General features: G+C 38.4%; 1 protein-coding gene across 1 annotated transcript; it reads right to left on the bottom strand.

The window, feature by feature from the left end:
* Positions 1-2,688: 2,688 nt before the first annotated feature.
* Positions 2,689-24,701, bottom strand: IVNS1ABP (influenza virus NS1A binding protein). The gene is made up of 15 exons (XM_053608245.1): positions 24,312-24,701; positions 18,071-18,294; positions 16,496-16,624; positions 16,116-16,285; positions 15,755-15,830; positions 14,333-14,506; positions 13,911-14,036; positions 12,245-12,352; positions 7,417-7,546; positions 6,631-6,855; positions 6,095-6,216; positions 5,876-6,002; positions 5,669-5,800; positions 5,356-5,529; positions 2,689-3,233 (listed from the first exon to the last, which is right to left on the bottom strand). Exons 3-15 carry the CDS (start codon positions 16,604-16,606, stop codon positions 2,980-2,982), a joined length of 1,929 nt encoding a protein of 642 aa, XP_053464220.1. The 5' UTR covers positions 16,607-16,624; positions 18,071-18,294; positions 24,312-24,701; the 3' UTR covers positions 2,689-2,979.
* Between the last annotated feature and the right edge of the window lie 201 nt (positions 24,702-24,902).

The raw sequence follows: 24,902 nt of genomic DNA, 5'->3' as shown, positions 1-24,902 counted from the left end.
TATTTAAGATGCATGTATTGGTGTTTGCTTTTCTTTCTCCTTTTCACCTAATTTACCTTGTATGTTTACGTCTCACTCAGTACTGACTTCATAGTTTCTGAAACAAACTAGGATACAAATTACTAACATATAGAGACTGAGTTTGCTGTGACTCATACAAGTTCTAAAAGGAACTCTTCATAGAAATGTCTGTCCTACTGGGATTTGTTCTCCTTTACCTATTTCAATTTTAGGAATTCTGAGCTCAGGAGAGATTATAGGCTATACAAATCTAAATTTATAATTTATTAATTAAGCAAGGATTCTAGCATTGTAACATAACCAAATCCATGCTTTCCCATAAAACATGATCATTATTTAGAAAATTCCAAAGCATTTGGAGCAAAGGTGAAGAAGCCAAAAAATCCCTAAGCTGAAAGTTCTGAATCAAATCCATGAGCAGTGTAACCAGTATTTGGTTAATAAAAGCAGATACTTTCTAGTTTTGCTACTGTTTTAGGAAATACAGTATGTGTTTTGTGCAATTTTTTTTTTTTAAGAGGCAGAGTCTCATTCTGTCACTCAGGCTTTGGAGTACAGCGGTCCAATCATAGCTCACCACAGCCTGGAACTCCTAGGCTCAAGCAATCCTGCCTCCTCAGCCTCCCAAGTAGCTGGGACTAGAGATGTGAACCTCTGAGCCTGTCTCATGCACTACTAAAACTGACTGCAGGTTCAATATTACCAATACTATTTCCAAACTGTTCCAAAACTCATTCTGGGCTCACACCTGTAATACTACCACTTTGGGAGGCTGAGCCTAGAGTTCGAGACAACCTGAGAGAGACCCTGTCTCTACTAAAAATAGAAAAATTAGCCAGGTGTTGTGGCAAGTGCTTATAGTTTCAGCTGCTTGGGAGGCTGAGGCAGGAGGATCACTTGAACCCAAGAGTTTTAGATCGCTGTGAGCTAGGCTGACACCATAGCACTGTAGTGCGGACAGAGGAGTGAGACTGTCTCAAAAACAAAACCAAAACAAACAAAAAATCCCCAAACTCACTCTGGTAAATAAAGATAAAATTTTTGTTTTAATTACACTAAAGCTATGCTACATATTTTCCTTCCCTGAAGAAAAGGTGTACCTTTTAGGTTTGGATACATGGTAACAATGGCCACTGAGCATGGTGTTTTTTTCCCTTTATGGAAACTTACTTTCAAGAAGACAATACCTTCTTAAAAAATTACTTTTAGCTACCAAACTACCTGTTTGGCTTCCCGACTAATGCAGGAGAACTTTGACCCCAAGTATTCCCACACATTATTTGTATTAATTATGTCACTTATGAAATGAGAAGTGAGTTCAAGGATTTTAGTGCTGAATCCTCAACTAAAACTTTATTTCCTTGTGCTGAATAGAACACGTAGACATCCATATTAAAAACAGTCATCATATTAGGCAAATTCAAATCTGTCAATCTAGTTTTTAGTCCAGAACCAAGCCAGTTATTGTTAATCAGAAACTACATAGTTATCAAGTGAACTGATTTCCTTTCTTGGTAAATCTTTGTGGAACAGATGAGAAATAAGGTGGCAAAGTACCAGTGAACATTTAGAGAAAATACCTAATTTTCTTCCTAACCCAAGTTAGTCACTAAATAAGAGTCATCTCACTTCAACTGGCCAATCAGATTCCTGTGTCCTTCATCTTGTGAGAAAAACCTTATATCATTCCTCACTTCAGATTAAAGATGCTAGGTAGATATTTTTCACAAATAACCTTAAGCTCATCATTACTAAAAAAGTTTTCCCCAAAACTTTTAGCAATGAACAAGTACACAAATTTGTATTGTGGGAATTAATATCCAAATGCTGGATATTAATGGTGCTAGGATTTCCTGCCAAGTGCCTTTCATGTGTTTGCATCAGCAGAAGTATGAGGGTGTGCTGATTTTGGCACCGTAAGTTAGGTGTGTGACACTATACCTCAGACACCAAGTCATTCCTAGCAGGATTTATCTATATGAATAGAAAAGCTGAACAAAAATATAGTTCTGATAAAGGCTGCATTCTCAAACCCTATATTTTTTCTTCACAATTGAGGGTTGCCATTTAGGATTGTTTTGTTAATGATAAATAAAAATAATTATTTAGCAGATAAAGTACTTTACTGTTCTATACTACTATACAGTAAATGTCTTGCTATATGAAATGTACCCTCAAAAAGTCAAAATATTTAAACCAGTGTTTCAAATACCAAAAATCACAGCTATGTTACTGTTCAGCAACTCCATTCTCAAAAAAAAAAAAAAAAAAAAAAAAAGCTGTGGCAAAAACAAAGTTTATATTTTTGGCATTTTAAAGTAAACACCCTACTTTGTATACTTTAAGGTTGCCACTGTACTTCAGTCTGCCACATTTTACTTTAATAGGTAAAGCACTCTGCTGAGAATATAAAAAGTTATAAAAAGGCAATCATAAAAGATTAAATATTGGTAGGCAAGTTGGCTCTCTTAATAAAAACAAAAATAGTCATTGTCCTCTTTTTAAATAAGTATGCTTTGTTATGCAGTGTTCCAGTTACTGAAAAAGGGCCCTTAAAAAACCCAACTGCCTACATGTTTAAACCCTACCCCTCTTTCCCCTTAATACATATTTGAAGGAAGTCATTTAATGTGCATATTGGCAAAACAAATGTGGAGGAGAGGGGACTTCTTGAAATGATGTGCCAAATCAATTCTTGGTTTATTCTTTTATAATACCAACTTCCAGAAAGTAAAATAACCAAAGTCTTAAAAATACACAAACAGACCTTCATCTTTGCATTCCTTTCCAAATAAACACAAGAAGTATATACAGCATGTTTAATAATATGCAATATGCAAAAGCTTTGTGTTGCTGTTAGCAACATCTATACCCACCCACCCTCCTTATTCACAAATGTACCTCTACTAAACACAATTACATCACTAAGCCTGTTAGTTTGAGAGGGTCTTAAATTTGTTAAAACTGGAAAATCTTTGTATAGGGGCTCCACTCATTTGACTCCAGGTTATAGACTTCCACCGTATTAAGAAATTCATTGCCATCAAATCCTCCCACTGCATAAATGGTATTCCCTACAGTTGTAATCCCAGCATTGCTCCTTGGTGAAGTCATATTTCCCATCATCTTCCATTCATTTCTAGTTGGATCATACATCTCCACACAACTGATAGCATGAGAACCATCAAAGCCACCACCTACAAACAGTTTTCCTAAAAGAGAAATGAGACAGAGTAAATTTAAAGAGGATAAAGTACAACAATGGAAAGAAACCCTAAATCTGTCTTTTCTTAAAATTCACTTCGTTTAAAGTACTAAATGCCTATCAATGTGGCAAGTTCCCTCCAGAAGTTGTTGAAACAAAGTTGATCAAATCAATAAAAACTCCCACATGGGGCAGTGACTGTGGCTCAAAGGAGTAGTGCTGGGCCCATATGCTGGAGGTGGCGGGTTCAAACCCAGCCCGGGCCAAAAACTGCAAAAAGAAACAAAAAACCTCCCACATGAAACTAGGCAACTTAAAATGGGGAGGGAATGAAAGAGCAACATTTAAATAAAGTACATTTCACAGATGAATAAACAAGAGACACAAAGAAATCAGACAACTGGCATAAAGATACAACTACTCAACTGCAAACCAAAGTAGTTCTGTGCACTGGACTTTCTATGTTATTAGCACAGTGCACAAAACTAAGGCTCCAAAAGTTACAGGAAAGCAGATTTCAGAAAACAGAAAAATTCGAGAGCTTTTCAACTATATGAAATGATTCTGGTACAGAAATTTCTTTTGGAAACAAACATGGAAAACAGTAAATAAATTATGTTCAAATCAGAAAATATTACTGATTCTGAAATTCATTATTTTCTCACCATCACTTAACCAACTTGTGTCCATTTATCTGTAAAACACACTTGACAAGGTTCACAAAAAGCTGCCAGCCCCAGGCCAGTAGGCTACTTGTTCTACACTTAAAACTTTTACTACTTGAGCCACAGCCTACTAAGATTGGTTCCCAAAACAATGCTAACTTTTTAATTATAATTATATAATTAAGGTATTAAGTCAGTCAATAAAATGGATGTGAAAAGAAAGCTGTCTTCATAAAACAAGGTTTAATGCTTTGGAAGGACAATAGTCTACAGGTATTTCTAATTAGGTATGGTATACTATAGACAGTTGAAAAAGACTAGGAATTTGTCCTAGTTGTCTAATGGTCAGGGAAAAATAAAGGGGAAAAAAAGGGGATTTGCCATTTGCTTTGTTCTACAAATCAAATTCTTGAATTCTTGCTCTAAAGAAAGGGAAACCGGGTTGTGCCTGTGGCTCAAGGAGTAGGGTGCCGGCCCCATATACCGGAGGTAGTGGGTTCAAACCCAGCCCTGGCCAAAAAACTGTAAAAAAAAAAAGAAAGGGAAACTGGGAGGCTGGGCACTGGTGGCTCATGCCTGTAATCCCAGCACTCTGGGAGGCTGAGGCAAGTGGATCACCAGAGCTCACAAGTTCAAGACCAGCCTGAACAAGAATGAGAGACCTCATCTCTAAAATATCACCAGGTGTTCTGGTGGGTGTCTGTAGTCCCAGCTACTTGGGAGGCTGAAGCAAGAGGATCACTTGAGCCCAAGCGTTTGAGGTTGCTGTGAACTATAATACCAGGGCACTCTACTGCAAGCAAAAAGTGAGACTCTGTCTCAAAATAAAAAAATAAAGAAGAAAGGGATATATAGCAGGGTAGTTTGCTGGGGGCTAGGCCTGTAATCCTAGCACTCTGGGAGGCTGAGGTGGGAAGACAGGAATTTGAGACCAGTCGGAGCAAGAACAAGACCCCTTCACTACCAAAAATAGAAAAGTTAGCTAGGCACTTATAGTCCCAGCTACGAAAAGAAAGAAAAAAAGAAAGAAACTCAAAATCCAAGATGATGCATTATGAGTATGGTTTATGGAAGACAATGACTTGGAACTGCATGAAGTGCTCCCATCAAGAGACTGGTGAACCGGCAGCGCATGTGGCTCAAAGAGTAGGGCGCCGGCCCCATATGCCGGAACTGGCAGGTTCAAACGCCCCGGCCAAACAAAGGGAGACTGGTTATGTATCAATGTGATGTCATTAGAAGATAGGGCCAAAAAAAAAAAAAAAAATTATGTATCAAGTATTATGAGTCTCTGATGAGAAAAGAAATTTCTAAAGCACAAACCACCAATCCCCCATTGCATCAAAAGAGATGGCTGGTTCTGAATTCTTAATTACACAACTGTACAGCCATCACCGAAACTTTCGTAGGATTTTAGAGCAGATTCTTCACCACTGTTCTTTCTCTCCAGATCCTAAAACTCACCATCAAGAACAGCTACACCAGCTCCTCGTCTGGCCACGTTCATGGGAGCAATTAGAGTCCAGGTGTTATTTTCAGGGTTGTAACGTTCTACTGTGTTCAGACAGTTCCAAGACTCTGCACCTCCAATTATGTACAGATAACCATCAAGCTCACAGACTGCAGACTGGTGTCTACCTGTTAAAAAAAAAAACAAAATCAAGTCAAACCGAGATTATTGCCACATCTCTCAAAACTTTAAGTGTGTATTACAAACACTGTTGATTCACAAGTCTTCTTTAGAAAACCCAACTTAAAGGAAAAAAAATCAACTTACGAATGTTAAGAGGAGCACAGCTTGTCCATGACTTTGTTACAGGATCAAATACATCACAATTTTTTAGTCCTTTTTGTCCATATGGATCAGAGCCACCAATGATGTATAATTTTCCATTCAGAGCACACACTCCTGCATAAATTTTAAATACAGTTATATATTGATAATTATCACAATATTGGCTATGTCAGAATAAAAGTATATTACCTGCATTACAACGGTTAGTTCTCAATTCTGGAATAGGAATCCAGTCATCTATGTTTGGATCATACATCTCTCCACAACTCAGGTCATCTGAATGTCCATTTGATCCACCTACCACATAGAGCTGGCCCTATGCCAAAGTGAGAGATGAGAATTTCTGCCATTCTGAAGTTATGAGAAAAAAGCTAAATATGGGTTACTTCTCCAACATAATGTGCTTACCATCAGTACAGCCATTTGAAATCGGGCTCTTGGTGTTCGCATAGGAGCAATAAAGGACCAATGATCGGTATGTGGATCATAGCATTCAACTGTTCGAAGACACTCCTCTCTGTTATAGCCACCTAGTAAAAGAACCACAGATTTATGTTTAAAATATTAAAATGGAACACAAAAGTACTAAAGTACTAAAACCTTTCAAGGACCCATTAGTTGATGTTTTAACTAAGTGCTTAATAATACCTGGAAAAATAACATTACTTGTGTGAGTATACTAATTAGCCCTGGCTTGAAAATTAGGAGAAAAAAATGCACCCACTTTATAGTTTGCTTTTTTTTTTTAAAGTAGAAGAGATGAACTGAAGGTTAGACATATTCAGTTACATTGTTATTTCCTTCTCTTCTTGGAATACCATAGAATAAAAGCACGTTAAACATTCTTCCAAAGTTTGCATGTAAAATGCAGTGTAAATAAATACCCATTTACAAGGTTAGCCAATTGAATGCTTCAGATAAATCATTCATCCTTTTGTTCTTACCTGCAGCTATGAGTTTGCCATTCATTTCTGCTGTTCCCAGACCAGATCGTGCATATTGCATAGGTGACATGGGCTTTTCTACTAGGTCATTTGGCTGCATCTCAAAGCTTAAGCTCTTACTTAGTTTTGGAGTATTTGTTGGTGAGCTCTGTGGGCTGTTTCGCCCATGAAGGAAAATGACACAGAATATGCCATCCAGCACAGCCAGGCACAAGTAAGTGTTATCTGTAAGCATAAGAGTTCCATGTTTAAGATGTAATTACCATCACTTCTGGTTGCTGACCTGGACTCCAGTCTCCAGATGCCATACTGGAACAATCTATTATTTTCTAAGTTTAACAGCTTCCAAGATTTTTCCACAAATAGTCAATTTAAAAGTATTTTTATTTATTCTAAAAATAAATATGGCTCAGCGCCAGCCACATCCAAGGTTGGTAGGTTTGAACACAGCCCAGGCCAGCTAAAACAACGAAAGCTATAACAAAAAATAGCCAGGCATTATGGCGGGCGCCCGTAGCCCCAGATACTTGGGAGGCTGAGGCACGAGAATTGCTCATGCCCAGGAGTTGCTGTGAGCTGTGATGCACTCTATCGAGGGGGACATAGTGAGACTCTGTCTCAAAAAATAATAAATAGGGCGGCGCCTGTGACTTAAAGGAGTAAGGCGCCAGCCCCATATGCCAGAGGTGGTAGGTTCAAACCCAGCCCCGGCCAAAAACTGCAAAAAATAAATAAATAAATGAAAAAAAAAAAAAAAAGATAATCTGGCAAATGTTATATACTTACTTGAAGTCTTTTCCGAAGCAACAATTTTCCACTCATGCTTAGGACTCTGTACTGTAGCATTTGGAGAAGAGAGACATCCAGTAGAACTGCTACTTAACTGCTTATGGCCATTCTCACGTGGTGGCTTTTTCTGCAAAATCAAAAGGTAGCTACAGAAACCTAGCCAAAGACCACACCTGCTGTACCTTTTTGTTCCTGAGCTTTTCCACAGCACTGAGTTATCTTTCAACCCTCACTGCAAAAACACTGAATATCCTTCATTTATTTGTGATGTTTATAGAACACCACATTTGACACAAACCACCACTTTCCAACTGACAGAATTACTGACGTACTTCTGTCTCCACTTAAAAATTAAACAACTACACCCATACGGAAAGCCAGGTCAGGGCAGTGCCTGTGGCTCAGCAGGTAGGGCACTGGCCCCAGCCAAACTGCAACAAAAAATAGCCGGGTGTTGTGGTGGGCGCCTATAGTCCCAGCTATTAGGGAGGCTGAGGCAAGAGAATTGCCTAAGCCCAGGAGTTGGAGGTTGCTGTGAGCTGTGATGCCACAGCACTCTGCTGAGGGTGACAAAGTGAGACTCTCTCTCTTTAAAAAAAAAAAAAAATCCAGGTCAGAAAAAATTCCATTTAAATAATGTGAAAATCATAGTGCAAATCAAGCATCAGAACGGTATCTCAAAGAAATGAAAAAAAAAACCCTATAATCCACATAAGTGCACAGATTCTTACATTTAGTATACAATCTTCCAAAAGATGTTAACATTTTAAAATGGCATGAATTAACAGAAAATACATTTTAAACCCACTGTCTCCACAAAACTGTCAAACCTGACTAAATCTTATGTATAGGTATCCTTCATAGGATGCCAATAAAAATTGAGCAGTCATCCAGTCACTCTCAAAGTACTTAACAGGAAAAAATAGTGATTAAAGAAACACTTAAAAGGTAATACTCTAGGGCTACCTTATAGGTATTTCCAGACAAAACTACATCAAAACACAAAAATAAAAAATAGCAATCAGAAATGAAACATTACTAAAAGAACCAAATATTTGCAAAAGTGGTATAGAAGACTAAGAGAAAAACAAAGCTGTCCATTTTCAAACACATCTGTGAGAGAATCACATATGTGTGTTCTCATGTGTAAGTTTTCTTTGATGGCCTCCTTCCAGTAACTTTAGCCCTTAGCACTTCCCAAGGGTGTGTAGAACCAAGGAAGTCAAAACCTCTGAGAACTGCCAAATGAACCGGTACCACCTTTCGTAGCTGGCCTAGTACACTTATCCACTTACTGTTCTAGAGGGCCACATCACATGGATAGGTAAGATTTCGACTGGAAATTTCTGTTGCTAATGGAAGCAAAAAGCCATATAACAAATAATAGAGAAAAAGGATTGTGGTAGTTACTTGAAGCTATTAAAAAAAAATACCAAAGGTGGGGCGGTGCCTGTGGCTCAGTCGGTAGGGCGCCAGCCCCATATACCGAGGGTGGCGGGTTCAAACCCGGCCCCGGCCAAACTGCAACCAAAAAAACAGCCAGGCGTTGTGGCGGGCGCCTGTAGTCCCAGCTACTTGGGAGGCTGAGGCAAGGGAATTGCTTAAGCCCAGGAGTTGGAGGTTGCTGTGAGCTGTGTGAGGCCACGGCACTCTACCGAGGGCCATAAAGTGAGACTCTGTCTCTACAAAAAAAAAATACCAAAGGTTAGGTCTTTAACTCCAGCCTTTTGACTGAACCCAAATTTTACAGAACAAATCCTTTTAATAAAGGGACTTGTTCTTTATTGTTCTGGATTCAGTTGAGGGACTGTACTCGGGGTCTGGGTGGAGGCCACAAGTTCCCCACACCTGGCCAGGCCATTCAGCCAGTGTGGTCATAGCAAAAATGTGTACAGGCAGGCTATTTTGAGAAAAAGCAATGAATGTCAATGATGATCATTTAATTCTATTTAGGTATTTATTATGTACTGAAGTATATTAGGTACTTTATTCACATCATCTCTTTTAATCCAGTGAATGTGTTATTATCTACCTATTTTATAGATAAAAATATTAAAACTCAGAAGATATGCACTGCCTGAGGCAATACAGCTAAAATATTCTTTTAAAAGACAAAAAACCCCAAAAAACAAAAAACCCAAAACAAAAAACGATACTGGCAATGATGCAGAGAACAGAGAACGTTTATATACTGTTAGTAGAAATGTAAATTAGTGCAACCTCTATGGAAAACAGAGAATTCTCAAAGAACTAAAAATAGAACTACTGTATGATTCAGCAATCCCACTACTAGGGATCTATCCAAAGAAAAAGTCAGTATATAAAAATGATGCCGTACTTATATATGTTTATCACAGCATTATGCACAATATCAAAGATGTAGAATCAGCATAAGTGTCCATCAGCAGAGGATTGGAAAAAGAAAACGTATATATACACAAGGGAATACTATTCACCTACAAAAAGAATACATCATGTCTTTTGCAGCAACATGGATGGAAGTAGAGGCCAATATCTAAGTGAAACAACTCAGACACAGAAAGACAATACCACCTGTTCTTACAAGTGTTAGCTAAATAATATGTACACATGGAATCAGAGGGTGGGATGATGGACAAGGGAGAGTTGGAAGTTGGGGAGAGATGATGGGAAGTTGCTTGGGGTACAACGTGTTTCTACAGTGATGGATGCACTGAAGGGCTTGACTTGATCACAATGCAATAGACCAATGTAGCAAAATTGCACTCATACTCCGTAAATATATACAAACAAAATATTTTTGTAAGAGATTAGGATTTCCGAATAAACCCCACTTTTTTTATACTATGATATAATGTGTTACAATATAAAAATACTAGGAATAAAAAATAAGAGATACCTAACTTTATCTGCTACTAGGCATTACAAGGTATATGAAACCGTATCCCATTCTGTGGGAGGAAGGGGTCCAAAGTATCACAAATGAACAATGCTTACATTGAGACTGTACTGCAGTAAGAAAGTTGTAATGTGCAAACTAAAATTGAGAGGAAAATGTGGAAGAGAAAGGCACTATAACTCTGAAGGTAGCACACCTAACAGAGAAATGTTGGTTAACTCCCTTACAAGCAGTATAGAGATTATCCCTTCTCCCAGAGAAGGATTTAACCGTTTCCTTCAAACTTTATTTTACTTCCAAAGTAGCTTTTACAACATGGTTAGAGTCTACTAAAAATTTTGAAAAATAAATCACAAATTAGTTGAGATTCCTAATCCGGAGACTATTGAAGTTAGAGCTCTAATAGTTAACACTGTTTCCTAGTTTTTCATTACTAAAGTTGTAGAATGTATCTGTTCATATCATCCTACTTTTATCATAGTAAAAAAAAAAAAAATCCTGAAAAGGCTTCCCCACTGTCTGTAGGATAAAGTAGGAGCCCCATTCAAGTAGCATTTACCTAATTTTCTAGTCTTCTGACTTGCCTTTCCAAGAATATCATCCTTGCAGATATTCTCTGCTACTCCCTCTCTGTACCAGACAAATGCCTCTAAATCTAGAGACTATTCAAGTTTCCACCTCTGTGAAATATCCTTGGTTTTCTTTCATCTCCACTATGCCCTCCTTTTTAGGCCTTTTGTAGATACCTCTTAAAAGTCTGTATTATTTCTCTTACAAGATGCTTATAAGAAAAACTGTCTTATAAGCAGAAACTGTCTCTCACACATTTGTGACCCCAGACTGAACATTATGGACTGCAACTCAGGTACTCAACCTCTGCCCTGATAACATAACTAAATAGGCAATGACTGAATCTACCATCTACCTTCTCATTTTTAGGAAAAAACACCCCTTAATATGGGTTGACTCTTGACTACTTTATAGCTTATCGCTTACAAATATAATACTGAGTTAAAAGCCAAATACTACATGACTATTTATATAAATTTGTCTAACACAGGCAAATTTGTTGACTTTGTCAGAAAGTTGGAATGTTTCTTTGGGGCCAGTGTAGGGCAGTGACTGAGAAAGGGCACAAGGAAATCTGTAAGGATGTTAGAAATCTCTTCTTGACCTGGGTTCTATGTGGTACTTACGATTCATATGTAACATTCAAATGTTTCTGTATTTGTCCATAAACTAAAAAAGTTTATACCTGAGATGTTTGTTCTGTATAAATTGTTGGTAATGTGTCTGAATATGTATATTTACCCCACTAAACATAGGGAAAAAAATAAATTCGATTTCATAAAAGGCCAGGTAACTCAATTGGTGCAATGGAACTCACGTTTTAATTCATTTTGTTCAAGAAATATCTAGATCAGGTTGTAAAATATTATCAACTACTTTAAAATTTATTACATTGTATATAGTCCATCTTAATTACACAATTTCTAATTTGAAATCAGAAAGCCCAGTGATTAAAGAAATACTCAAAATTTCTTTCATAGCCACCAATAATTTATTAAGTTCCTTTGCACTTAAAAAAAAAAAAAGTGGGTCTATTAGTTATGCCTGTTGCAGACAACTACTATTTTTTTCACAATCTTACTACAATAACATAATTTCTACATTGTTTCATCTTCCTGGCCCTTTTTCTTACTACTTGTAAATCCTACTTAGAAAAAAAAAAAATCTACACAGAGCTTACTAATTTGTTAACTTCCTTTCATGGGGAAAAATACTAGTAACTCTAAGGTAAGCTTGCTTTCTCCCAAAAATGTGTTTTTGTCCAGTTACACCAATGAAATTGGTCTACTTTCCTTTATTAAAGGAAAATTTAAGTATGCTGTAAAATTCTCTAGTCAAATTTTAACCTGAGGTTACCTCAGACTGTGCAATGTGTACCTGCACAAACTGAATGTGGTCATCATCACTGCCAAACACCTCAGCCTGTCCATCTAGTAGGTTCCCATCAAGCAGCTTGTGATCAGCTGAGTAGTACAAGGTTTGAACCTGCAAAACAGCAACAGAACACCCATGTGGCTACGGTCACCATGGCTACTCCACTAGTAAGCAGATTACACAAACGCCTCAAGGTAACCTCCAGTGTGCTTCTTGTGCTTCTTTACATGTTACTCTGGCAGGATCCCGAAGTAAAGAAAAACACGTCATGGTGGTAAAAATTTAAAAACCAAAAACCAAATCAAATGCAAAATCTTCCACTACTGGCCGAAGGGTCCGTGGCTTCATTGGCTTGAAAGAAATCTTCACTTTTTTCACAGCTTCTATTATAGCACTAAGAAAAAGGGCACTAGTACAATATATAGACTCTTAAAGAATATACATATTTACAGTAGAAACTGAACATAGTTTATATGTCTGAAGATGAAGTGGTCTGATTTGCATAAATATTTCCCTCCTGTAGGCAATGTCAAGAAAAACTTCAAAAGAACAAATGCAAAAATTCAGGTAAGCTGTAGAGATATCTCCCTTGACAGATGCAAGTGCATAGCTAATGCATCAAATTTTCTTTTCTTCTTTTTTTTTATGATGGAGCAATCCTTTATTTTTACATAAAGTTTTCAGTAAACAATCTGCGGCCCACTAAGAACAGACAAGGGCACTGCGTCGGGAGCCATGCCTCCTTTTGATAAACAGAAAAGGCTGGGCCTTAATTTAGGTTGTGGATTGACAATCCAAAGTGCTGAAAACTCTACAGGAATCCAGCATCTGATTTTCAAGTGGGAAATCATAATGGAATTTAGAGATCCGTTAGGCTTTTTAGAACATAAAGTGACAGTGTTTTTATAGGCCTCATGGATTTGGTAAGCCTTTAGAGACTCTGAAAGGCTTAAGTGGAGTGACAAACTCAAGGTTACACTACTGCTCCACATGCATAGTTTTAATTTCCACCATTTTTCCACAGATTTTGTCTTATGTATTTTTAAAAATAGCTCAAATTAAGTGAGTGACTAAATGTATGAACAACATCATTGAAAAACACAAAGCTTTAAAGATGAGAATCCTGTAAAGGAGTAAACACCATTAAATCATCATCGTTCTCTGCCCACAGCGGATTTTTCTTAGGAGAACTGGGGCAGGACTGCTGCTTCTGTACGTGTCAATACACTTGAGGTTCTTCTTGTTTCTTCAGTCTTGGGTATCCTAGTTTTGTTAATAAACCTATGGGGAGATAAATCAATGGGGAGGAACAACCATTAGAAGCTTTTACCTACTTGTCAAATTTAAAGCAAAAACCTGTGAAGAAAAATTAAGAATCTACAGAAAATCTCAGTACCACCTCCCATTTCTACAGCAAATTACATGCTACTTTAAAGAAAGTTAATAGCACATAATAAGCAAAGAAATAAAAAAAGAAAAGCAGAAGACCAAACTGAACAGTTCATTCAGCTCACCTGGACACCCCCCCTGTTTCTCAGCTTAGGGGTACCTATAGCAAAATTTAAATTCTTTAGGGTCATGGTTATAAAATAAAAGTGAAAGGGAATCCTTCATGTTATAGCAAAATAATTTTTAAGAACTGCTGAATCCCATTTACTCTAAAACTAACCTCTTCCATCAGCTCTTCCAGACTGTCTCCGTTTTCCCAGATGCTACGCTGCACCCAGTTGATTACCTTTGTATACAATTTGCCATTGCTGGGTAAGCAAACATTATCTTCAAGCATTACCTCCAACTGAATTGAGAAAAAAAAAAACAATAAAACACATCAGTGTTAAGCTTCTAATTCTCAATTTCACAATAAAGTTGTCATAGATGCCAAATTGCATTCCATACATTCCCTCCAATTTGTAGGGAAACCAGTAACCAAAAACAAAGAAAATTAACAAACTGGTAGGTAGAAACACATTATGTGCTAACAACTACCCTCTAATTTCAACATATTATTGTTTTCATAACCATTACTGGCTTGACACATGGACAAAGATTTAAACCAGATAGTATAAATCTGTACACAGGTACACTCCTTACCTTTAGTCTTGGAAGCTTAAGAAACTCCTCCTCTTCTGAAATTTGTAATAAATGCTCCTGAATATAAGCATCGACCTTATTCAACAAACGGGAGTCTCCCATACAACTTGCAAAATTTCGGTAAGAGATGCAGCTGGTAACGTCCATTCTGGATAGTAAATAATCACCACAAACCTTGGAAAAGAAATACATGAGTGCCAGTAATTATATATATTTTATTCAAAAAGTACTTAAAGTTCAATGTATAAACACCATGGGAAGATATAACGATGCCTCAACAGTCACTTGTCTTAATACAACAAATTAAATCGTGGGAAAAACAAACACACAAATGATAAACACCAAAGAATGCTGCACAAACGTATAAGCTGTTTAAGAAGAGATGCGACAAACTGAAATGCCTTGTAGGTTCAGAAAAGTTTTCAACTAGAATAATTCAGTAAGGCTTTGTGAAAGGAAATATCTGAACTGGGCTCTATAGGAAGGGTCATGATGTTGAATGCAGAGAGCACATAGTAAAGATGTTACAATTAATTTACTTTGGCTGGAGAAAAATAAGACAACTAGGAACAATTCTGGAAACTGAGCAACCATATTGGGAAGAACCTGGAATGCTAAACTCAGGGATATGTGCTATAAATCATAAAGGATTTTTGAGCAGAGAGAGGGCCAATGAACCAAACTTTTTCTTAAAGGGCCAGATATATTAAGTATTTTAGGCTTATGGGATATATTGTCTTAACTCAACTACTCAACTCTGTCACCATAGCTAGAAAGCAGCCAGATCATATGCAAACGAATGCACATGGATGTGTTCCAATAAAACTTTTTACAAAAACAGCTGCCCTGTGGCCTACAGTTTACTAACCCCTCCCCCCCAATTTGAGAATTAAATGCCCTTTTTCCTATGAATTATTAAGTACTTCCCACTGGTATTAAATTCCAGAAGGAATACTTTGAAGAGGAACCCAGGAAATGTAAGAGACCAGAGAACTGGCGATATAAATTATGTGACTCACTCTTGATAAAAACAGATGAATCATTAAGAACTGAAGAGGAATAAAACACCCAGATGAATTAAAAAAAAATTTTTTTTGCTCTCTTTTTTTCACTCAAAGCCCTCTTTACAGAACAGATGAATATTTTAATTCATGCTATCAGAGACTGACACAGCCTCTCATCCAGAGAAGACTGTTGAAAGAGACATTAGCTCAAATTATCTTTCTGAGTGATAGTGCCATCTTGCTACCTTATTACAGCCAAACAGTTCAAGTAACACATTAACTTCTGAGGGGAGAGACGGGGTATTTTCAAGTTCTTGAGACTAACAGAATATTTTGTGACAAATTCTATATTCTGATCACACAAAGTAAGTCTCCATAAATAACAGTAATTCCTTGAATATTATTTATAATACTCTACCTGCTTCACTCGGTCCATTTTCAGCTTTTTTGCTGCAGAATAAACATCTTTTACTAATTCCTTATCAGCTTTCAACCTATTAAAAAAAATTATGTAGAATGTAAATGTTTTGGCACAGTAACTGAGATAACGCCGGAAAGGCTATGTTAACCACTGTGATAAAAATGTGTCAAATGGTTTATGAAGTGAGTGTATGATGCCCCATAATCATATCATTGTATACAGTTATGATTTAATAAAAAAAAAATAAAAAAAAAAATTCTTTATTATTTATGATACTAGAACTTTAAAACAGATACTTAATTTAATGTATTTAGAGAGATCAGGAATTTTCTGATGTGGTCTACTTCTAAGTACTTACTGAGCAGTGTAGGCATAATTCAGCAAGACTTCAACAGCTTCTGGATTGAGATCATCAAATTTAACATGGGAAATTCCATGAGGATCACTATCACTATTAAATATTTCAAATAAATAGGGACTGCAGCAAGCCAATACTGCTCTGTGTGCTAGCATCTCATGGCCACAGACCTAAAATTATAAAGAATAAAAACGTGCTTGTAAAATCACAAGTATTGTGGATTATGTACTTCTCTAGCTAATTACATCAGACTCTTGTATTCCATATTTCTAGGTTAAGCTTCTTTTTAAAAGTCATTTCATTAAATCCCTATGAAAAAGATAATTATCTTTTAGTAACAAAAAGTAAATACTATAGATTTCCAATTAAGTTTTAAATACCTGAAGTCGAACATCACAGAACTGACCACTTTTCCTCAGGGCATTTAATTTGGCAACAGAAGACTCAATAAAATTTTCATCTTCAAACATCAAATATCCATTGGGAATCATTTTTCCTTTTAAATGTGGCTAAAAAGCAGAAAAAAATTTTACTTGCTAATGGTGGCTTTTTTTAGAGTAAAATTTTATTCTCAAATTCCATCCCATAAATAACATGTAAAATTTTATCCTTGAGGCCAGGAGTTTGAGACCAACCTGGGTAACATAGTGAGACCTTGTATGTACTTAAAAAAAAAAATGCTATTTCACAAAAACTTAGCTGAAAACAACACTGGTATTGAATGTACAAGTCTTGGTACTCCCATACTTTGATCCTAAGTCTTTTTTTTTTTTTTTTTTTGAGACAGAGCCACACTCTGTTGCCCCTAGCTAGAGTGCCATGGCTGTAACTCATAGCAACCTCAAATTCCTGGGCTCAAGGGATTCTCTTGCCTCAGCCTCCCAAGTAGTTGGAACTATAGGCATCTGTCACAAAATACGGCTAGTTTTTCTATTTTTTTTTTTTTAGTAGAGATGGGGGTCTCACTCTTGCTCAGGCTGGTCTCGAACTTGTGAGCTCAAGCAATCCACTTGTCTCAGCCTCCCAGAGTGCTAGGATTACGGGATTGAGCCACCCAGCCAGTCCTAAGTCTTTTTAAGGATTCATACAGTAGTGGTATCTTGACAATTCTGACCAGGTTTCCATGCCTATTAGCACATTCATTCTGAAGGCAAGGAAATGAAATTCTGTCCTGTCCAAACTCATACAATGAGCAACCTAAGGATGTAAAGTAACCATCACTTACAGGTTTCCTTGGATTGGGGCTCCTGTCATTCCTTTACTCACAAATGAGAAAAACGTATTTATCTCAATCCTACCCTTTTTCAGTTTCCTTAAAGAGCCCCTATTTGACTCTATCTTTCAAAATTATATACAATCACAATTTAGATGTAGAAAATTGCCTTTTTCTTCTCTTGCCTAAAACACAAGTAAGTCTGATAAGTAAGTCTCATTGTATCTGCTAACTGATTTTTTAAATGCTTTGAAATATAACACATATGTATATGTATATAAGGTAAAGAAATTTAAAAAGATAAACTTATGGTCTGTTCCCTTTGTAAGTTTCATGTATTATAAATCACTTATAAGATTACATAACTTTAAAAAATTCTGCATATCACCGTAACTACATATATCATTAAAAAGCAGTAATATATTTCAGTTTGAAGTCACTGATATATTTAAAGTCAAACCATAGAAAGGAAAATATTTTTCATATTCATATCAAATAGTTACTGGCTTCTCTTTTTTTTTGAAACAGAGTCTCACTACATTGCCCTCGGTAGAGTGCCATGGCGTCACAGCTCACAGCAACCTCAAACTCTTGGGCTTAAGTGATTCTCTTGCCTCAGCCTTCCAAGTAGCTGGGATTACAGGTTCTCTGCCTTTTTAAAAATTATGAAACTGTTCATGTACTAGCAGTCTTCTAAAAAACAATAAAGCAATACTGGACTGTGCACTAAAGATTCACTTACCTACTATATTGGTGACGAATGTTTCTGAGAACCCTTAATCCTGAGACAAAGGAGTGTTAAAACGCAGCAGTTTGTCAAGGTACAAAGACAGGTGGTCAGAGTAAAAGCAGATGTGTCTTAAGCTCCAATTGTGGATTCCAAAACTATCAGGCTTGAAAATGATGTAATCAAGTCCTTAAAAGCTATAGACACAAATTTCTTCTGTGATAATGGTACATCATAATCTGTAGTAACAATGACAAATTTAAGTTAGATATTCAGAATGATTAAAGACTGTTACTCAACTAGGTAGAGCAGATCATGCAAAACAAGTCCTGATCTTTGATTTTGAGGATAATGGCAAAAATATTCACACTACATAAAATACAAATGTAACTATACATAAACTTTTTAAAGTTAACTTGCAACTATGTAGGTGATAAAATACTTTTTAAAAACCTTATCCAGATATAAAAAATGTTAAAGAAAAAAAAACCTCAATGAATCGCAAACAATAAAAAGAGAAAACCTCACCTGGGGGCAGGAGCTAATGACTTACAGTTTAAGAATCGCAGAACAAACATAAATAACTGTTACCTCAATATTCATTACTATTAAATTTTCTTTTTGGTCTTTTTTTTTTTTTTTATAGAGACAGAGTCTCACTTTACTGCCCTTGGTAGGGTGCTGTAGCATCACACAGCTCATAGCAAACTCCAACTCTTGGGCTTAGGCGATTCTCTTGCCTCAGCCTCCCGAGTAGCTGGGGCTGGGTTTGAACCCACCACCCTTGGTATATGGGTCCAGTGCCCTACCCACTGAGCCACAGGCGCCACACCATCATTACTATTAAATTCCAACTAACATACAAACATGTGAGATCTGTTATTTGGAGCTAGCAAGTGACTTAAAGGTGTTATTCCCAGACACACATATGTTACAAACCAGAGATACTCAAAATGTGCTCTCTACTTCCCTGTCTCTACAACTTTGTTCAAGTTGTTCTTGCTACCTTGAATGCCCTTAACCCAACCTTTGCCAGATGAAATAGGCTCCACCATAAGGCCTCCTGGAAATCCTCCCTTTGGTAAGCAGTTTCTCCTCATCCTCCACACACAGAATCCTCTCTGAAAGGTAGGTATGCTATTCCAGCCCGTATACTCTGTGCTATGCTTCTATGTACCTGATTATCTTCCTTGATTCAACACCCCATAAAGGCAAAGCCTGTCTATCTTGTTCATCTTTTGCATCCAAACCCATTTACCCCTACCAGAACTAACCCAGGAACTTGAACTTGAAGATGAATAATTTGTTGAAACAAAACTAAATAAACAAAAGGGAAAATAATATCTGTGCTTTGCCTGACCATTTTTCTCCTACAGAGTAATAGGTACCAACAGAATGTCTGGTTCAAACTGAATCTTCAAGGTAATCAGTATTCCTACCTAGTCTTTCCCCCTCATTTTCGAATGTCATCAATTACTAGTATCATTCATATGACACTCATTTTTTGATCACCTGAACTCCTGTTACACCACTGTTAATTCTGGAAACCAGAAATAAATAAGAAATTACTTGAAATATGTGCATTTGAAATATCTGCAAATATATCAATTTTCATGGATATCTTAAAATTACCTGGATTTGCCTCATGCATCAAGCAAACCCAAAGTTCTAAATCTAACAATTATGCCAAAGTGAATAACACTTACCACACACTCCAATGTAAGCCCGTTCAGTTCTGATGTACCAAACCAATTGTATTAAGTTCAACATATTGACAAAATTTGTAAGAGCTGATCTCATAGGCCTCCAACATTTACATTTCATTTCAAGGAAACTCAAGTATTTCAACTCAGCTTGAGATTGTTGCAGATGCTTACTTCTGCACTGAACTACCGATATATCAAACAGTTACATAATACTGATTTCCTCAGATCTACATTTTTATATAGATTGGTTAACTGAGTTCTTCCTAAGAAATTAGAAAACAAATGTTCTCCTAAATACACACAAATATATACAGCATGAACACACCATCCTGAAGAACCCAAAAAATAGCTGGGCAGGAGCCTACAATCCCAGCTACTCAGGAGGCTGGGGCGGGAGGATGGCTTGAGCCCAGGCATTTCAGCCTGCAGTGAGCTATGATCAAGCCACTGCACTCCAACCTGGGCAACAGAGCAAGACTGTCTCTTTAAAGAAAAAAGAAAAGAAAAAGAATCCTTCCATGTCCTTTGGGAGAATATACTGGAGAATTTTTGGAGCAACCTGGGATAGAATGAGTCCTACTACATTTAGTTCATCGAGGTCTTAATGAGAACCTCATCTCTTTAACATCTGTCTACTGATTAGTACAACCCTACTTAATTTTAAAAAATAGCCCAAGTCCAAATGACATTAATAGTTAATGTGAACTTATTTTATTCAATTACTGCCCTCATACACTTATGTTCTTACTTCCGACCTCCCTTAAGTTGTGAGGGAGTCAGGTCAACTCATAACAACAAATCTATGTTTTTAAAAGTTCACAATCACTTCCATAATAGTAAGCTTGGGCAAATCAAGAGATTTCAAAACTACCCCTGAAATTCTTGGAGGATCTTATGTGGTCTATGAAACTCAAGCACAGTAACTAGAGGAATGAAAAAAATGGACATGATATTTTCTTTGAAAATATAAACCAAAAGCCCAAATATCGCAGAGTCTTATAAGAGTATAAAACTTAAGAATTTTGGGGCGGCGCCTGTGGCTCAGTGAGTAGGGCGCCAGTCCCGTATGCCCAGCCCCGGCCAAAAACACACACACAAAAAAAAAAAAAAAAAAAAAAAAAAAAACCTTAGAATTTTGTTTGGTATTTAAAATATACTTCCAATTAATCCCCCTTTATTTAAAACTGGGATCAAATACAGTATGCTCTGATAAATACAATATTTCCATTGTATGGTTAGATCAAGAAAAAGGAGATAGACAGTTCATAAATGAGTAATTAAACTGCTTTAGTTAACACCCAGAAGTTCACAAGTTACTGTACCCCAGAAAGATTAGCTTAAGTGAAATACAATTCAACCAATCTTAACACAGTTATAAGATAGGTAGGAAAAATATGGCCTCTTGCAAATTCTCTGGCTTTCATTAATAACAAGTTAAAATGTTATCATTAAACTTTCAAAGCATCCTTAAAATTTCAAAACAAATTACAAATATTTAAGCGTAAAGGCAATCTTTTGAGGACAGTCAATTCCCACAAAATAGCAATTCACTCCATTTTAAAAGGAGAGACTTCATAATGCAAAATAAATCAACAGATTTTTTTTAAAACCAGATGTTGTTTCAGCTTACCAATATCCCCTCTAAGAAAATCACTATCACCATCCATTTATATACATCAAAACTCACCAAACTCATTTATTCGCGCCAAGCTTTTACCTCATGGTTTTGTAATTCTTTCATTACAAAACAAACACTTGTGGCACCAAACATATGGCAGGCACAGTGAATTGGAATGCTGTTAACACAATGGAGTTAATTCAATTCCCTATCCTTTAAACACTTCCCAGGCAAGCCAGGAAAACAGATAAATCAAGCAGTGAAAACACCTGAACAAAAGGGAAAAAAAGGTATGACAGGAAATTTATTCCAGAAAGTACAGCTATTTCATTTCAGTAGAATTTTTGTAGATTTGCAGATTCACATGGTAAACAGTAGGAGAGGAAGAGAAACTAATTCCAACGTTTAAACAGTGCTGCGTATGGGGAACAGATGAAGGATTTAAGGAAGGAAGGATAGGCCATTATAACAGACATGGGGGATGGGTAAGAGGAAACTGTTCAGTTAAGTCACTAAGAGAGTGAAGACTTAAGATACTTTAGCTTGTATTATTCAAATGTATATCTTAATTTAGGATTCCAAGAAGTGTAACACAGTCATTTTCTATTTGCTGCAGGCAGACAGACAGGAAGAAAGGAAAGTAAGAATTTGGTTTGTGATGTTCTAGTTGAGGTACCTGTTAGGCATTCAGGGTAATATGGAAAGTGCTAAGAATACCGATCTAGGTACTGGTATAAAATCATTCACCAAGGTGGTAACTTAAGTTTATAAAATAAGCATTTTTTTTTTTTATAGTTCTAACAAACCCAGAAATCACCTTATTCATAATACACATCAATGTTATATTAGCAGAAAACATGGTGGGAAGACCCTTAACCTTTAAGAATTTCTACTTGTAGGATTTAACTGTACGATCATACTGCTAAAAAGTCGATGAAATTATTTTTTAGAGGTACTTCACCTTACAATCAATGATTACCCTGTTTCACTAATAGGGCCTGTAAATCTTAGCCCTTTGGGAGGCTGAGACTGGGGGCCGGGGGTAAGGTCGCTTGAGGTCAGTAGTTTGAGACCAGCCTAGGCAATAATAGTGAGACCCTGTCTCTACAAAAAGTAAACAGTTAGCTGGGCATGGTGGTGGGTGCTTGTAATCCCAGCTACTCAGGAGACTGAGGCAAGAGGATCATTTGAGCCCAAGAGTGTGAGGTTCCAGATGCCACTGCACTTTAGCCCAAGCAAGAGAGTGAGACCCTGTCTCAAAAAAAAAAAAAAAAAAAAGTTATCTCCCTAACAGGAAGATCTTAAAATAAAAAATTTATTTGCAAAAACACATTAAATTGCCATCTAACATATCCTTTAAGCAAGAAAAACAAAACCCCACCTTCCAAAAGATACTATGACCAAAATTTGAAATGCTTTGTTATGGGAGGAAAAGTTAAAAATACGTAATTATAAATTAAGACAAAGACTATAGAAATCAATATTAATTAGAGATTTCATCTATTATGAAAATACAGAGGAAAACCATTCCCGGTCTGTCTCTGGTTACTGGCTCAAGTACAGTTTATCTCAACTAATAAATGATACTGGTTTCAGTCCAATTCTAAAGTCAGTTTATCTCATGTCCAGACGTACAAACACAACTGCTCCTTTAGCATCCTGAAGGACAGAAGTTTCAAGAGGATTCAGCCTAAAAATATTCATCAGTATTTTTTATTCCTAAACCAACTGCTGGTATTAGAATTATTAAAAGAAAATATGTCTTGTTGGTAGTCTAATTTATGCTGTACTTGTGCAAACAACTGTTAATAATACCAGGCTTTTAGAGTTGTCACGTATTACTAGACAGATCATAATACATAAGAACTCAAAGAAGAGCTTGATGTTCTAACTTGCCGTCCTTGACAATAGGCATTAGGAAAGCGCCCTTTAAGCCATCTGACTGCTCCTTGTTTGAAATGTCAGCTGTCTCAAACCAACAGATTTGTCTACTACGTATTGGGGAGGGGGTGCCACAGTTCTAAAGTAGTAGTTCAAGTTCTCCCCTACGTTCAACCCTAACCTGATATTGATACCTTCCGATTATCACCAGAGACCCCTAGTAAAAAAGCGGGTCAAAACGAAAAAAGAGCAAACCTCGCCACCTACTTCTTTAGTAAAAAAGAATGCCCAGAAGTCACTGGCCAGTGCTGCAGCCCCAGGCCTTCCTCCTTGTACTGCCAGGCCAGAGCCCGTTTCGAAGGCTGGGAGGCCAGGCGCCCGGCGCCCGCACAGCACCGCCCGGGATTGGCCGGCCCCACAGTCATTCAGCGCCGACACGTCAGGGCAGCCGTTCCCTCCTCCCGCCCCCCTTCTCCCCGCGCTTGGCAAGAAAAGCGGGCAACGTGGAGCGGGGAACAAAGGACCCCGCGGCCCACGGCGATCTGGGACTCGGTACCACCCCACTGCAGGCCCGGGGCTGACTGCCCGCCTACACGCGACAGATCCCGGGAGGTCTCCCAGAGGAGAAAACAGATCCCAGGCAAACCCACTGCGAGGCGTCGGTCCCTGACTGCGAAAACCCTGGGTCCCGCGCCCTCCTTTTGGCGGGTCACCCCCGCCCGGTGGCGCCCCCGGTGGCTTCCAAGGATCCCTCAAGCAAAAAACCTCTGGTTCCTACCACCCTACCTCCCCCGCCCCGGTGTAGAAAAGGGACTTGAGTCTCCGCGCTCTCCGAGGCGGCCGGCACCCTCCCTCGGCCGCCAACGCAACTCGGCAACCATGGCAGCGCCTGGCACTCGGGCCCAGCGCGGCGCCACCTTCTCGTCCCAAAGAGCGACGGCGGCTCGGGGCATCCTCCCTGGAGACCCAGACGCCGCTTCGCGCCTTCCCCCTTTTCCCGACCGCCCGTGCCAGCCCCTGATCTACGGTCTGTAGAACCAGCACTTATTACCTGGCTCATCCCTGAAGAGATGGAAAAATTCATCTCTAGAGTTTCGACGGGGAGCGGAGGAAGCGGGCGGGAATCGGCCCAACGGAAAGCGCCTCGAGGCAACGGAGGGAGGAAGCGATCGAGCGGGAGGACTAGCGGCCAGTGAGGGGAGGCAGCGACGAGGGCGGAGCGCCACCGAGAATTCGCGGGAACTCGGTCGCTGGCTCGCTGGCTTGTTCGCTCGTCGCAGCAGCAGGCGGAGAAAGTGCCCCCAGCAGCTCCGAGCGACCGACCTCCACACGCGACCGGGACACACTGCCTCCGCCGCCGCCAACCGCTCGCGCCGCACCCCCTCGCACGTCACCACGTGCGCCGCCGCCGCCGCCGCCTACACCTCCCAGCCCGCTTCCGGCTCGAATTCGTTGGCAAATCACAGGCGAGCGCCAGAAAAATCCGGATCGAGGCCCCGCCCCCGCCCGCCCAGCCCGTCCTCGCCGGCTGAGGTTCCTTCCTTCCCGGTTCTGCTAGGTCAGCGCAAGGTGATCCGGGGAGAGAGGTGGCGCTCCGGTGGTGCCCTCCCTCCCGCGCGCGGTACCCTCACTTGGCTCTCTC

This window comes from Nycticebus coucang, chromosome 10, assembly GCF_027406575.1.
Source record: "Nycticebus coucang isolate mNycCou1 chromosome 10, mNycCou1.pri, whole genome shotgun sequence".
Lineage (NCBI taxonomy): Eukaryota > Metazoa > Chordata > Mammalia > Primates > Lorisidae > Nycticebus > Nycticebus coucang.
Note: the sequence above shows the minus strand (reverse complement) of the source record. Positions and strands in the feature narration are given on the sequence as shown.

Coding starts and splice junctions, on each gene's coding strand:
- IVNS1ABP (XM_053608245.1), bottom strand. CDS start 16,606: ATGATTCCCAATGGATATTTGATGTTTGAAGATGAAAATTTTATTGAG. Junction 15,831..16,115: donor AATTATGCCTACACTGCTCA/GTAAGTACTTAG, acceptor TTTTTTTAATAG/GTTGAAAGCTGATAAGGAAT. Junction 14,037..14,332: donor TTAAGCTTCCAAGACTAAAG/GTAAGGAGTGTA, acceptor TTCTCAATTCAG/TTGGAGGTAATGCTTGAAGA.